The sequence below is a fragment of the Lepidochelys kempii genome, chromosome 4, assembly GCF_965140265.1.
Source record: "Lepidochelys kempii isolate rLepKem1 chromosome 4, rLepKem1.hap2, whole genome shotgun sequence".
In the NCBI taxonomy this organism is placed as follows: Eukaryota; Metazoa; Chordata; order Testudines; family Cheloniidae; genus Lepidochelys; species Lepidochelys kempii.
This window is the reverse complement of record NC_133259.1, coordinates 6,882,714-6,898,948: the sequence shown is the minus strand read 5'-3', so window position 1 is coordinate 6,898,948 and position 16,235 is coordinate 6,882,714. Positions and strand designations below refer to the sequence as shown.

The following is a 16,235-nucleotide window of genomic DNA, read 5'->3' as shown; positions in this document are numbered from 1 at the left end:
TTACTTGGTCCTGTCACAGCACTGGGGGCTGGACTTGATGACTTCTGGAGGTCCCTTCCAGCCCTACATTTCTCTGATTCTATGAAGTCTGTGTAAAGAAATCGGGGTATGTAAGAAGAGAATCACACTCCAAGCCCTTACGTTTCAATGTATTGTGAGAGGAAGTTGCTAAATCACCAAAGAGCGGTGGTTCTCAACCTTTTCCATAACAGGACCATCTCCTTCTCTCTAGTCCAGACCTGTTCAGGACCCCTCTCCCAATGTGGCCATGTGGGAAGATACCTTGATACCTGTTTGGGAACTCCTGGGGCAGGGCTGCTTTCCACAGGTTGAGAATCTTTGCCGTAGAGAAAGCAAATCATGTGGCTTGGACTCAATGTGAGATTGTGAAAGAGGCCAGGGAATGGGCTTGTATACAATACCACAGTCCAGAGGTCATCATTTGGTAAGAGGCAAGACAAATGACGTGCACAAAGTATGGGGAAGTAACGGGGGAATAGGGGTCCCAGCAAATTTGTGTGGTCAGTGTAAAGAGGAGAAAGAGAGAGCAGTAAATGAGATGCTGACAGGATCAATGAATGGGAGAAAATGTGAGATCAAGATAGAACGTGAGCTGATGGTTGGGAGGATAGGCCAGTGGATGACTGGAAGAGTGAATCATAAATAAGCCTGGGCCTGTGGATTTTGTGGCCAATTTGATGACAATTATGTGGCAAGGCCCTCTGATTTCTGTAATGCACCACCAAGGAATTCTGGGGTAAACTGAAAACTCTGCAGTAGTGACAATAGCAAAAGAACATACAATGTTATTAACTAGTTCTACATGCTTAATGTCCTTAGTATACAATTGTCTTAACATTGACTAACACAGGAAGGTATCAGAAAGCTGCATTTTGACAAAGCTTTCTGATTTGTTACACCCATTTACACCACTTGAGAATCTGGTCCCAGAAAGTAGATATGCTGAATAAGAAGGTGTTTTGTTTTTTTTACAGTCACTTTTCTGATCATAATTTTGAGACACAAGTGACCTCCGTTCTAAACAGACGCTTGGTTCATGGCTGAGATTTCTGATTCAATTCATAATGTTACATATAATGCATGTTGCTTTACTTTGGCACAACTGGACAAGCCATGAACTAATGCGTGTCAACACTGTGAACTTTGAAATGTAGCCTTCTGCAAAGGCAAACTGTACACACATGGTTGTTTTTTTTTTTTTCTTTAGTTAATGAAGTTAAATAGTTTTCAACTTCCAGAGCTATCAACAAAGAACAGATTGAGTTTGCCTGACACTGTATATAATGGTATAATGTTGTTTAGGCCTTTCTTTGGCCCACATACACTCTCGGCCCTTTGTTATTGCCCAGCAGCTGCAGAGAAATCTACTGATAAGGGAAGCGGGGACCTTCCTGCTGTTGAAATTGGCCAACTGGCTGATCATAATTCATCAGATGCCAGTGCTAATAAGGCCAAGTAGAATGCTGTGATTGTTTCTCTCTCTGTGTCAGGAGCAAAAGCCACAAGCATATAACTAACCTTGCCAGAATGTCAGTTCTCCAGGAAGGCAGCTGGGAGCGTAGTGAATTTTAGGACAGGCAAATGTTTTATGCACTGTTGAGCATAGCACATGTGCAAGAATGGGTGCATGCATATTAAAGGCCCTCCCGTGGGTTGTTGTTGTTGTTGTAAGGGCAAAGACAATGTAGACAGAATTCCAGGGCACTAAAGTAGCTAACTCATTTTCCTAATTGCTAAGTGCTGATTTCTATTCCCTGACTCAGAGCGGTGCTTTCCTCGACTGAAACCCATGAGATTACTGAGAAGGTGGGGTGCTACTCACTTTGAGGAAGGCTGGTAGTCTCTGGCCATCTGACCTGTCTATATTTGGATAATTTTGTAGGAACTGAGGCTCAGCAGGGTGGATTTCCAAAAAACGTTCAGCGCTGGTCTACCTCTGGCTCCTGTTGATGTTGATAGTTTTACCATTCATGTCATTGGGAGCAGAGGTAGGCCAACACTGTGTCCTGTTGGAAATCCCACTTTAAAGGTCTCTTCTGGGCTCTTACAGACCAGGAGTAACTGGGCCCTGGTCAACCACCTTCATACAACTTTTGAACAGTGGACTGTGGAGTTGACCAACACATTAGCTGGTGACTCTTAGAGGGCTGCCCAGTCCAGGTACTGATCCCACTCATTCCCTTGAGATGTATGGGTGATCTCAGTAAAAGCTTTAGGTTAGCAAGACAGGATAATTTAATCTATATCATAAAATAGCAAACATCTTTATGCAATACATTGAATGTGGCACTCAGGAGAGGTTTGTACTTTTAGAAGCAGGGGTCCCATAGCTAATCCCAGCTGCCCATGATCTACCCAGAGGCCTGGGAATGTGTAACAATTATATAAACAGTATTACTGGCTGGGAATCCCCAGTTACCTAAGGGACCCAGCTCCCATTAACTTTATTCTTGGACAATCCCATCCTCGTACTCGCGAACACATTCTTAACTGTTACAAGCTGAATGCACCACAGTATTTTCCATTTTTGTACAATTGTGTGGGTTAGAGCCTCATTACTGTTGATTCTATACAAAGTCTATGTACAACATAGAACGTTACACCAAAGGAAAGCTGCGTGACTTCTGATTTATGCAGCAGAACAGCAATGGAGTTTGTACGTGTTCACTGATCGGAAGATTGTTGGATTACCTTGAACGCCCATGATTCTTTGTATTGTAGCAGAGGAATGCCATGAGGCTGGAAGAGTGGTTGGGCATGCAAGGGTCCATGGACTGTTTATTAACAGCTTGTGACCTCCCACAAATTTGAAATTAACAAGGGGCTGCAAATAAACTCTCGGTCTCTCTTACGCTCTCCCCAAACATCTTCTCTGGATTCTAGCTGCAGAGTTTGAAAGCCATTTGGAACAGCAAGCTGCAGGCTGCTAATCATCTCTGTGTAACTGGAGTAGTGTCCCATCGAGACCACTGCTCTGGCCTGGGCAGAATTGACTGTTGGTTTGAGAGTGTCATAAAATGTGATTATTAGGGATGTGGTTAATAGATTCTTTAGATCCTCAAAAGCGTGTTCTTGTGTCTTTTATCCCGGATCCATGGAGTCCATTTTATACAGTTCAGAAAAACAGTTCAGTTGACTGTTTAAGGACAGGCTAGGTAGGAATTTAGCCCAAGAAGTTATTGTACTGAAGAACTGATCTATATTTCAGGTTTAACTATAGCTGGATTTTTCAAAATGCTCAGCACCAGATGAGCCAGATTTCCAAAAGACCTTAGCACTCAAGACCTTATTTAGGTAGCTAAATAAGAGAGGCATGTTGCCTAGTGGATAATGCACTGGATTGGGACTTGAGAGATTTGGGTTCTCTTTCTGGTGGCCTCAGGTAAGCAGCTTAACCTCTTTTTTGCCTCAGTTTGTGAAACGGAGATAACCCTCCTTTGTGAATGGCTTTGAGACCTCTAGATGAAAAGTTCCATGGAAATGCACCTCACTGTTGTAAATAACCAGGTTTTCAAAAGGGCCACTTCATTTAGGTGCCTACAGGGGAGTTGATGGATGCTGAATTCTTTTTGAAATCTGGCCCACAAATACACCCGGTGTCCCATAACTGCCAGTCGTTCTCTGCCCATGTTGGAGTTAGGTTACAGATGGGTATGCACATGTGTCACCTGGGTTGTGCCTGAATATAGACAAAGCTATAATAACTGTGCACTGATTTACAATCACTTGTTTGTTTTCGGGGGCTGGCAGGTATGTGTCCTACTGAATTGGCAGACACAGCCTTAGTTCTCTGCAAGGAATAGGGAGGGCTAGTGGCATCCAGCATCCCAGGACTGGTACTGGACCTTCCCTCTCTTTTGCCATCACCAGCAGAGCAGGCCCGGTACGTTTCGCGGTTCACGCCTCCAGTGATTCTGGGGGGTTCTGACTGAGAATTCCTCCTTGGCCCGCTGCTCCACCTCAGCCACTTGCAGCACAAGCCAGGACGGAGCCTTAAATAGCTAGAAATGCTGCTTCACTGTCACTGTAACCCCAGGCCAAGAAATACAGGCCCGGGCAGACTCTGTCTGCAGGAATTAAAAGATAGCACCGCGGATTTGGGGAGATGTTCAGGAGCTGGGAACAAAAAAGTTGTTTGACTGTCCAGCTAGCACTGCAGAACTTTACCGTCTGCTGCCAACCTGCCTCCAAAATCCTTAACAACAGTAGAGATAAAAGGCCAAAAATAGAGATCATTTGAAGATATTGCCAAAATGGTGCCCTGTTGACTTTCCTGAGGTCGCAGAAGTATAAGTGGGGGTAGAAATTGGCCCAGAAGCTAATGCTGTATATTAAGATTTGACACAGTAACACTTGGAGATGGGATTTTTTCAAAGGAGTTTAAGGGAGTTAGGCACTCAGTGCTGTAGGATTTGGGTGCTTGTGGGTGTTGAGTCCCTAACTCTCTTAGGTTCCTTCGAAATCCCAGCCACGATCAACACACACACACACAGAGTAATAGTCTCTATAATGAATATAAATAGAAGATATGCAGTATCATATTGACTGTGTGGTATGCACTGTATCCATTTGGCCTAGACTCAGAGTTGTACACCCAGCCACCCTCTGTCTTTCATTCGTCAAAAAACTAAACTCAGTCCTTTAGATAACTTATTTACTGCCGCTGTGGTCTTTTGTCCACATGATTGCCCCATACATGCTTAAAATATGTCATTGCTATTGCTTTGCTGATAGCCTCAAGCAATGACCCAAACTCATTGCTCCTAGCAAGGGTGCTCTCTCAACCACTCCCATCAGCTCCCCTCCCTGTGCACACAGTACCTTGTTCGCATCTCTCACTGATGGAGGTGTCACCCATGAACTGGCAAACTACCCTTACATGGCATGGAAAGAGCCAAGGTACGTAGCTGAGAAAAGAGCAGCTGGGAAAGGTTAAATGGCCTCTCTGGAGTTCCATCCCACAGCTCACCATAAATGAAATAATACTAGGCTATTCCAAAATGCAATATGATCCACACTAGGGGTCTGTTACATGGCAGGGAAAAAAGGGCATGTCAAAAGTGTTATATGGAAGAATCAGTTAGTATATTCTCATAAAGACTTATTTGTGACTCTGTGGGCTTCTAGTTTATAAGTATGGAATTTTCCTGCTATTTCTTATTACGTCAAAATAACGTTTCTACTTTGTCCTCCAGGCTCCAGTTCCTCCCTCCCCCAATTTATCTTCTTTTTATCTCTTTTTGATTTAACTAGTGCATGAAGTGCAATTAGCTGGCATTAGAAATCCTGTGATCCCCTCTGGTGGTCCCACTGGGCTCATGTCGAGGCTCTAATCCAGCTGCATCAACCAGTCAGAGAAATTGTCTCATGTCTCTGCCACATTCCATCTGGGTTACAAGCAATGAATAACTTTAAGGAGCTCCTTTCACCTCTTATGCAGTCATGTCTCCTAAATATACTTACTGCCTCATGTGGTTTGGGATTATAATCCCTGACCTGATTGTTATTCAGGGCGGTCAGGCTTCATTGGCATGACACACTGTACAAATTCTACCAAAGGGTAAATAAAATAAGAGCCAGACCCCTCGGGACCTGTCAGAGATAGGAATAATCTGATCCATGCAGGATGAATGAGGAATCAGGCTGGGTATGAGGTTTGCACCCCTGTGTCCCTTTGTCATTAATCAACATTAATGCTGATAGAATTAACATGCTAGGGGCTACTATCATTCTATAATCTCAGATCACTTTTTGTGATATTTTTAGTAGGTCAGAAGTTATTGAATAACCCATTGAGCGTCTGATGTTCAGACATGCTAAGTGCCCGGCAGCTCCAAATGAGACCAGTCCGAGCTCTGGTTCCTCTGAAAATCAATCACTGAGCAAGTGCGCCATTTTCAGAAGCATGTTGCAACTGCTGGCAGAGAATGGCTCTTTGTCCCCTCCTAATGGCTGGACCACAAGTGGATGTTTATGAGTCTGCTACTGCCTTCAAGCTAACTGGTGTGGTCTTGTAGCTCAAGGGGTACAGGCTTTAGATCCAGAGTTTCCAAATTCAGTCCCTGCAGCTGACCCCTCCTGTGGCTTTGTTACAAGAGCACCAAGGCATTGTTTGGCCTTTTATTTTCAAAAAGGAACTAGTGGGTTGAAAAATGTTTGAAAATAAAGTTGGCTTGGGGGGCAGGGGTAGCCTAGATGACCTCTTAAGGTCCCTTCCGGTCCTATATTTCTATGATTCTGTGCACAAAGAATTGGAGTGTTCCCACACACCCAATTGTGGACTACACATCTGATTGTGCCAGTGGTTAACAAGGCAACAGCAGATGGTGTGGACAGGGAGAAATAGAGGCCCCTCTGATGGATCAGTGAGTAAAGATGCTCCTAAGCACCTGGTGATGAGCTCCTGCCCATAATGGGTTTGCCCCCCAAAAAAGAAAGACTTCTTCAACGCCACCAAGCAAATGGGACAGTGGCAGATTTGTGGCATACTGGGAGGGAGAGAAAAGGGGAGGCAGCTGTCCGCTGCGTGGGATATGAGAAACTCCTAGTGGGGACAGAAAATGAGGGCATGTCCCTTCTGAGAGCAGTCCACACTCGTACAGAGCAGCACACACTGTTGTACAGGGGTCACTAGAAGTGTCCCTGACAGAGTCAATGTCCACCACAGGAAGGTTTGTTTCAGAGCACTCTCCCAACAGTAATACTAACTATAGAGTTCATCAACATTTTTAGTTGAAAAGGGATTTCCCCAATTTTTTTTAAGGCAAACTTTTGCAGAAGAAATTCATTTTCAATGATGGTTTTTTTTCCAGGTTTTCAAAGACTAACTGTATACCAAACATTTTATTGGCAAAGATTTTCAGTTTTTGAAAACTGTTTTTTTTTGTGTGTGTGTGTGTCCAAAGTGGTTTTCAACAACTAAAGTATCGTGGGTTTGGGTTTACATTTTTTCATTGAAAAACTGACTTTTTGAAGGAAATTTCAACCAAAAAAATGAAAAAGAAACCCTGAATATTTTTTAGGAAAAAATGGTATTTTTATCAGCTCTAAATAATAATCCCCAGCACTTATCCCATGTGCTGCCCCATGCAGCGATCCAGACCTCATCTCTCCCTGCCGGCCCAGACCTCCTTTGATTGCAAGACTGATGACAGGCTCCGGGATCATGTGCCACTAAAGTCTGCAATTAAGTGTTTTGTATTGGAGATTGATGACATGTAAGCCCTTCCCTGTCCCTATAGACCACCTTGGTCAGGTGGGGCTTAGTCAGTGTCACAGACCTATCATGACATGTTGTTGGTGTTGCTGGTGTGTGAGGTTGCTTCTTGTGGTGATAAAGCACAGCATATACAACTCAACTGTATCTTTGAGTGGCTTGTTCCTCTGGCATATGGAATCAGCTAGCCCATAGCTTGTATATTACTGCTGCTTGGGCAAAGTCAGGCTATAGTCCATCCACAGGGCCCTGCCTGATTCTCCGCCTTCTGTCTGAGTCTGAAATTGGGCAAAGGGTCAAGAGAGAACATGTTTCTGCTGCCGTGCCAAGTAGCCACACACTGCTGCTCTGTTCCTGGCTACTCCCCACAGAACAGCTGCCATGAGCTGTCAGCAATGGGCTGGGATTCATGCTGGGTGATCTCAAGCAAGCTACTCGCCTCTCTCTGCCTGTCCCCTCTCCCACCCTGTGTCTGTTTAGTGGATAAGCTTTTCCTGGCTGGCACTGTCTCTTACGATTTGTTTGTACTGCACTTAGCACAGTGGGACCCCCAGACTGATAGGCGTCACTGTAGTATCACTTATAATCATTCTCACTTGCACCCAGGCGTGCTGCACTGGGAAGTCCATGGTGAGACTGTTTTTTTAAGGTGTCTTGACCCCTCACATTCCAGACCCATTCACTCCACAAACTCTGGCAGCCTCAGTTCACTTGGGGATGAAGTGGCATGTAAGAGGTGACCAGACCTCACGCTGGCCTCTCTGCCCCCGGGCTGTGCCCTCCTTTATACAGACTCAGCTTTTTTCCTTCTTCCCGCCTGTCTACTTCCGGACCGGGTTAGGGAAACACTCACTTGGGGAGAGGGGAATTGTGCACAGGCCTAATTCAATTAACCAAAACCTTCTGAAAATTGAGCCTTACATTTATCGGCTGAGAATTTCAAAGCCACCACATAGAATTGGATGCTCAATTGGGACATTAGTGGATTGACACTATCAGAGAATTTGTCCCATAGTAGCTAACAGAGGAAAAGGGAAGAGTTTTAGTGTCCCAAAATAAAAGCCATCCCAATTTAAAGATTAGCGCTCAAGGAATCATAGAATCATAGAATATCAGGGTTGGAAGGGACCCCAGAAGGTCATCTAGTCCAACCCCCTACTCGAAGCAGGACCAATTCCCAGTTAAATCATCCCAGCCAGGGCTTTGTCAAGCCTGACCTTAAAAACCTCTAAGGAAGGAGATTCTACCACCTCCCTAGGTAACGCATTCCAGTGTTTCACCACCCTCTTAGTGAAAAAGTTTTTCCTAATATCCAATCTAAACCTCCCCCACTGCAACTTGAGACCATTACTCCTCGTTCTGTCATCTGCTACCATTGAGAACAGTCTAGAGCCATCCTCTTTGGAACCCCCTTTCAGGTAGTTGAAAGCAGCTATCAAATCCCCCCTCATTCTTCTCTTCTGCAGGCTAAACAATCCCAGCTCCCTCAGCCTCTCCTCATAACTCATGTGTTCCAGACCCCTAATCATTTTTGTTGCCCTTCGCTGGACTCTCTCCAATTTATCCACATCCTTCTTGAAGTGTGGGGCCCAAAACTGGACACAGTACTCCAGATGAGGCCTCACCAATGTCGAATAGAGGGGAACGATCGTGTCCCTCGATCTGCTCGCTATGCCCCTACTTATACATCCCAAAATGCCATTGGCCTTCTTGGCAACAAGGGCACACTGCTGACTCATATCCAGCTTCTCGTCCACTGTCACCCCTAGATCCTTTTCCGCAGAACTGCTGCCTAGCCATTCGGTCCCTAGTCTGTAGCTGTGCATTGGGTTCGTCCATCCTAAGTGCAGGACCCTGCACTTATCCTTATTGAACCTCATCAGATTTCTTTTGGCCCAATCCTCCAATTTATCTAGGTCCTTCTGTATCCTATCCCTCCCCTCCAGCGTATCTACCACTCCTCCCAGTTAAGTATCATCCGCAAATTTGCTGAGAGTGCAATCCACACCATCCTCCAGATCATTTATGAAGATATTGAACAAAACCGGCCCCAGGACCGACCCTTGGGGCACTCTACTTGATACCGGCTGCCAACTAGACATGGAGCCATTGATCACTACCCATTGAGCCTGACAATCTAGCCAGCTTTCTACCCACCTTATAGTGCATTCATCCAGCCCATACTTCCTTAAGTTGCTGACAAGAATACTGTGGGAGACCGTGTCAAAAGCTTTGCTAAAGTCAAGAAACAATAAATCCACTGCTTTCCCTTCATCCACAGAACCAGTAATCTCATCATAAAAGGCGATTAGATTAGTCAGGCATGACCTTCCCTTGGTGAATCCATGCTGGCTGTTCCTGATCACTTTCCTCTCATGCAAGTGCTTCAGGATTGATTCTTTGAGGACCTGCTCCATGATTTTTCCAGGGACTGAGGTGAGGCTGACTGGCCTGTAGTTCCCAGGATCCTCCTTCTTCCCTTTTTTAAAGATTGGCACTACATTAGCCTTTTTCCAGTCATCCGGGATTTCCCCCGTTCGCCACGAGTTTTCAAAGATAATGGCCAATGGCTCTGCAATCACAGCCGCCAATTCCTTCAGCACTCTCGGATGCAACTCGTCCGGCCCCATGGACTTGTGCACGTCCAGCTTTTCTAAATAGTCCCTAACCACCTCTATCTCCACAGAGGGCTGGCCATCTCTTCCCCATTTTGTGATGCCCAGCGCAGCAGTCTGGGAGCTGACCTTGTTAGTGAAAACAGAGGCAAAAAAAGCATTGAGTACATTAGCTTTTTCCACATCCTCCGTCACTAGGTTGCCTCCCTCATTCAGTAAGGGGCCCACACTTCCCTTGGCTTTCTTCTTGTTGCCAACATACCTGAAGAAACCCTTCTTGTTACTCTTAACATCTCTGGCTAGCTGCAGCTCCAGGTGCGATTTGGCCCTCCTGATATCATTCCTACATGCCCGAGAAATATTTTTATACTCTTCCCTGGTCATATGTCCAACCTTCCACTTCTTGTAAGCTTCTTTTTTATGTTTAAGATCCGCTAGGATTTCACCATTAAGCCAAGCTGGTCGCCTGCCATATTTACTATTCTTTCGACTCATCGGGATGGTTTGTCCCTGTAACCTCAACAGGGATTCCTTGAAATACAGCCAGCTCTCCTGGACTCCTTTCCCCTTCAAGTTAGTCCCCCAGGGGATCCTGGCCATCCGTTCCCTGAGGGAGTCGAAGTCTGCTTTCCTGAAGTCCAGGGTCCGTATCCTGCTGCTTACCTTTCTTCCCTGCGTCAGGATCCTGAACTCAACCAACTCATGGTCACTGCCTCCCAGATTCCCATCCACTTTTGCTTCCCCCACTAATTCTACCCAGTTTGTGAGCAGCAGGTCAAGAAAAGCGCCCCCCCTAGTTGGCTCCTCTAGCACTTGCGCCAGGAAATTGTCACCTACGCTTTCCAAAAACTTCCTGGATTGTCTATGCACTGCTGTATTGCTCTCCCAGCAGATATCAGGAAAATTAAAGTCACCCATGAGAATCAGGGCATGCGATCTAGTAGCTTCCGTGAGCTGCCGGAAGAAAGCCTCATCTACCTCATCCCCCTGGTCCGGTGGTCTATAGCAGACTCCCACCACTACATCACTCTTGTTGCACACACTTCTAAACTTAATCCAGAGACACTCAGGTTTTTCTGCAGTTTCGTACCGGAGCTCTGAGCAGTCATACTGCTCCCTTATATACAGTGCTACTCCCCCACCTTTTCTGCCCTGCCTGTCCTTCCTGAACAGTTTATAACCATCCATGACAGTACTCCAGTCATGTGAGTTATCCCACCAAGTCTCTGTTATTCCGATCACGTCATAGTTCCTTGACATCACCAGGACCTCCAGTTCTCCCTGCTTGTTTCCAAGGCTTTGTGCATTTGTATATAAGCACTTGAGATAATCTGTTGATCGCTCCTCATTCCCAGTATGAGGCAGGAGCCCTCCCTTCACAGACATTCCTGCCTGTGCTTCCTCCCGGTATCCCGCTTTCCCACTTACCTCAGGGCTTTGGTCTCCTTCCCCCGGTGAATCTAGTTTAAAGCCCTCCTCACTAGGTTAGCCAGCCTGCTGGCAAAGATGCTCTTCCCTCTCTTCAGAGAAAGTCTCTCTGTTGCGGTCATTTATAAGCACTGCTAAAGATAGATTTCAAAAACAATGCATGGGGGGAGGGGGTCCACTGAGGGATTGCCAAGCACTATTTGGAGAAAGCTATTCAAAATTAAATTCATTTAAACCACAGGCATTTAACATGTAGAGTTCTAAAGCACTGCAAACAGCCACCTTTAAGCTAAATAGTCCATTAGTTATGAACATATAAACTCCTTTCCACAGTGTTATGCACTTGAGTTACAATTTGCTCATTGCAATCTCTTGTACATGTGTAGTACAACATGGTTTTAATCTGGAATTTCATTCCAGAGAGGCTAGACAATCAGATCCATGCTCCTCGTTGTTCTGGTCACATTATATTTCCCCCAGCAGGGATTCTCTAAAAAACTTTGTGTCAATATTAATGGAAGGCTATTTTCCATGAGCTGGACTGTAACTTTACAATCTGCCCTGAGAAAAGGGCGATACATAGCTGCATTGCCCAATGGAGAGAATAGAGAATGGAGTGTGAGTGAGCCCTGGTCTACACTAGGAAATTAGGCTGGTATAACTTTGTTGCCTAACCCCCAGTGTAGACAGCGCTACGCCAAAGGGAGATTTCTCCAGGCAGCCTAACTACCGTCTCTCAGGGAGGTGGAGTACCTGCGCCGATGGGAAAACCCCTCCTGTTGGCATAAGTGGTGTTATCCCTGAAGCGCTATAGTGACACAGCTATAGCATTTTCAGTGTAGACAAGCCCTCTGACTATTCCCCCCCCCAAGTCAACCCAATGACTTCCCGGCTTTCCCCTTGCTGTGGGGCAGGAGTACGGCCTGGTTTACACTTAAAACATATACCGGCATAGATGTGTCAGGCAGGGGTGTGAAAAAACCCACAAACCCAGCAACATAGCCATGCTGACAAAGTCCCCAGTGTAGACACACCTATGCCGACAGAAAGTGATTTCTGTCAGCATAGGTAATGTCAGCTGGGGAGGTTCCTACACGGCAGAACTTCTCCTTCTCTCAGAGTATGCTGTGTCTACACTGGGGGCTCTGCTGACATAGCTATGCTGGCATTAGCTCTGTGGTATACACCTAGCCTAAAGGCTGGTCTACACTGAACACTTACCTCAGCATAGCTACATCTCCAAGGGGTGTTAACAATCCACACTTTTGAGAGACCCAGCTGTGCTGACTGAACCCCCGGGATAGACAGTACAGTTCTTCTGCCGACCTAGCTCCCACCTCTCGCGGAGGTGGATTAGTGATGGGAGAACAACCCCCCCCCCTCCCCCGTGTGCCCAGGCACCTACTGTGGCTGGTGAGTGGGGCAGAGAGGGGACAGAGCCAGGATACCCCCTGTTCCCTTGCTGAATGTCCTTTCCTCTCAGAATTGTGGAGCTACGTCAGCAGAGCCCCCGAGTGTAGACACAGCAGACTCTGAGAGAAGGAGGAGTTATTTTTCTTTGGAAAAAGGTGTTGTTCCTTATAGACCTCTGTTGCCTGTCTGCGTACATTCCACTCCAAGGCTTGGGAGTGCAATCCCTCTTCAGTGATTTTGGTGGAGGCTTTCACTGAATAAGGACTGCAGGATGGGCCCCCAGACTTTATATGTCAATGAGCTATAAATGGCTAGTTGAAGAATGTTGTAATAACTAGTGCTGGGTGGGAAAGAGTTTTCCCATCCAGTGATAATTGTTGTTTACTGTTCCGAATTAGAATGAAAAGTCAAAATCTTGCAAATTTTTATGAAGCAAAAATCCAAACTCAGATTTCAGGTTCGGTCAGTTAAATCACTTTGTTTCAATTTCAACCATTTTTGAGGGGGTTTTTTTTCTCCCATTTGCTTGTATGATAATTAGCTCAAGTTTTGAAATGAAAAGTTATTTTTGAACCAGAAATGAAACCTTTTGACAATTTGGAAACTTTTTTCAAACATTTTCCAGTTGAAAAAAATGGTCAGAGCTGATCCCCGGACTTGAGGGATGTTTTGGCTTTGCATTGGCATAAGAACAGCCATACTGGGTCAGATCAAAGGTTCATCCAGCCCAGTATCCTGTCTTCCAATAGTGGCCAATGCCAGGTGCCCCAGAGGGAATGAACAGAACAGGTAATTGAGTGATCCATCCCCTGTTGTCCATTCCCAGCTTCTGGCAACAGAGGCTAGGGACACCATCCCTGTCCATCCTGGCTAATAGACATTGATGGACCTAATCTCCATGAATTTATCTAGCTCTTTTTTGAACACTTTTATAGTCTTGGTGTTCACAACATCCTCTGACAAAGGGTTCCACAGGTTAACTGCACTTTGTATGAGAAACACTTCCTTTTGTTTGTTTTAAACCTGCTGCCTATTAATTTTATTTCATGACCCCTATTTCTAGTGTTCTGGGAAGGAGTAAATAACACTTCCTATTTACTTTCTCCACACCAGTCATGATTTTATAGACCTCTATCCTATCTCTCCTCTGCCCCAAGTTGTCTCTTTTCCAAGCTGAAAAGTCCCAGTCTTATTCATCTCTCCTCATACGGAAGCTGTTCCGTACCCCTAATAATTTTTGTTGCACTTTTCTGAACCTTTTTCAATTCCAATATTTTTTTTTTGTGATGGGGTGACCACATCTGCACACAGTAGTCAAGCTGTGGTGTACCAGTGGGCCCTTTGCCATGGCAGATCAAATACTTAGATACTTCTTCTTATTATTATTCCTTTGTTGTTCAATTCCCCACCCTGAGAAGTCTTTTTTTCATTTCTAGGTTTTTCTGACTGAATACAGTGGGCCTCTACTAATCTACTTGCTCTTTTACATTCGTCTCTCAAGTATTTATGCTGAAGAGGAGAATATGGAGAGCTTCCGCCACCCAGTAGTTCAGTAAGTGCATGAACCAAAGTCATGCAGGACGGTAAGCCATTAAATGTTCCAGATGAATGGATGACGAGACTGTTGTTTCTTAATGCTAGAGCCCAGAGAGGGCTTGACCCTACATTCCTTCCACATCCAAACCTCTCCTCTCTGAAGTCAATGAGAGTTTCAGGTTGTTGTTGTTATTGTTAATTATTATTTGTATTACAGTAGTACCATGCGGTCCCACCCCAAAATGGAACCCTGTTGCATTCGGCATTGTGTGTGTGTGTTTACGCACAGTGGGAGACAGTTCCTGCCCTGAATAGTTTATATCTAAATAGACAAGCCAGAGGAAAGGTGTGATGGGAAACACAGGTGGGAAGTGACTCACCCAAGGTCATGCAATAGATCAGTGGCAGAACGAGGAATAGACTCCAGGTCCTCAGTCCTGTGCCCCCTATCCATTAGACCAGAGTACCTCCCAGTAACCAAATGAATTCAGGATCAGGACCACAGCATAAAGGATGGTCTTATAAGATTAATGGCATCAGTCTTCAGCAAAGAGGATACCCAGATCTGCTCTTTTCAGGTAGTAAAGAAGAAGCATTGTCAGAGGAGAACATTCAGAAACAAAGTGATGAATAAATGGAAAGTTTTTCAAAAGGATCTAAGAAATTTAAGTGCAAGGCTCTGATTGAATGAGGCACATGCTCCTAAATCCTGTAGGTACTTTTGAAAATCTCACTCTAAAAGTTCAACCTGGACCAGATGGGATCCATCCAAGAGTTCTGAAGGAGCTTAATAACAGTTGCTGAGCTACTAATAAAAAAATATTCAGCAGAGCAGCCCATGGGCACAGCAGTCCTTTTGTGTGCTATCGGGTGTAGGATCGGGGGAATCTAAATAGACAAGCGAGAGAAAGGTTGGGAGGAAGGAAGTAATATCATAGACTGGGAGGGAGATGGGGAAATAAGGCACAGAAAGATTGAGTTGGGAGACCTGTGCATAGAACCCAGAATAATTCTTGAGTAACACAGTGCCAAAAGACCAAGTAACATGTGGGTTCTCCTCTGGGTTGTACATTCAACAGGAGATAGAGGGTTTTAATAGAAGAGAGGTCAAAATATCTGCATTATTTATCTGGGGGCTGGGATGCAGAGAGTCTTTTTGCGAATCCTTTAAAAGCTATTTAGTTGTGGTTCCTGATGTAAGCCAAATGTTTTTAAAATTCTTGACAAGAAGGAAAGTGTGATTCAGCCTTCTGCACAGTCGTTAATTACCTGATTTTCCTAAGCTCAAACCTTGCTGATTTAATTACTTCAAAATTGTTTAATCTTTGACTTGTATTGGGAATTTTGTACGGTGGCCAAAGTATTTGAAACTTCACACACTGAACATCACTTTTCATTTATGTCTCATAATTGGCTTTCAATGAGACAGACACAGCTAGTACAGTAAATACAACCAAGATAAAATGCTGCCATGAATCACTCTTGACATTTGTTTTTTAAACCCAATCTTTATGAGCTGCAGCTCGTTCTCTGAAGCAAATCAGAAGTGCTGGTGGTTGTTTCATAATCCTCCTCAAAAGGGAATCAGTGTAATAAATTCTATAACAATTATCTTGTTCCATTGTAACGTGGAACAAAAAAAGCCATTGCAATGGATTCACTTTGCAGCAAAATCTTGTTTTGACTCCGCAAGGAAATGAAATACAAACTACCTCTGTGCAGCTACTGTACTTACTAAAGGGCAAGCAAACCATTCAGAATGTTTTCAAATGTCAGACACATCCTACGAGAGCATTAAGATATCCCTAAAATGTGTGAGACGTCTGTTGGAAGCATTGCAGGCGTCTGCTTGTATACACAGCTGTCCTGTTTTAATCGACTGTCATAGCTGTACATTACATTCTGAGCCTGCTGTGTCCTTTTTAATTCAAGGTGGGTAAAATATGTTGCTTCCACGGTAAAATGGATACAATGTTATATAACTCTGTGAAAACGATTCCATGAAT

At 44.7% G+C, this 16,235-nt stretch overlaps 1 protein-coding gene across 1 annotated transcript in view; it reads left to right on the top strand.

Annotated features, from left to right (window-relative positions):
- Positions 1-16,235, top strand: part of TECRL (trans-2,3-enoyl-CoA reductase like) — a 121,969-nt gene that overhangs the window by 80,904 nt on the left and 24,830 nt on the right. Inside the window, exon 5 of the mRNA XM_073340004.1 lies at positions 14,130-14,245. Coding sequence (XP_073196105.1) covers positions 14,130-14,245 — 116 coding nt within the window. The remainder of the gene's footprint in view (positions 1-14,129; positions 14,246-16,235) is intronic.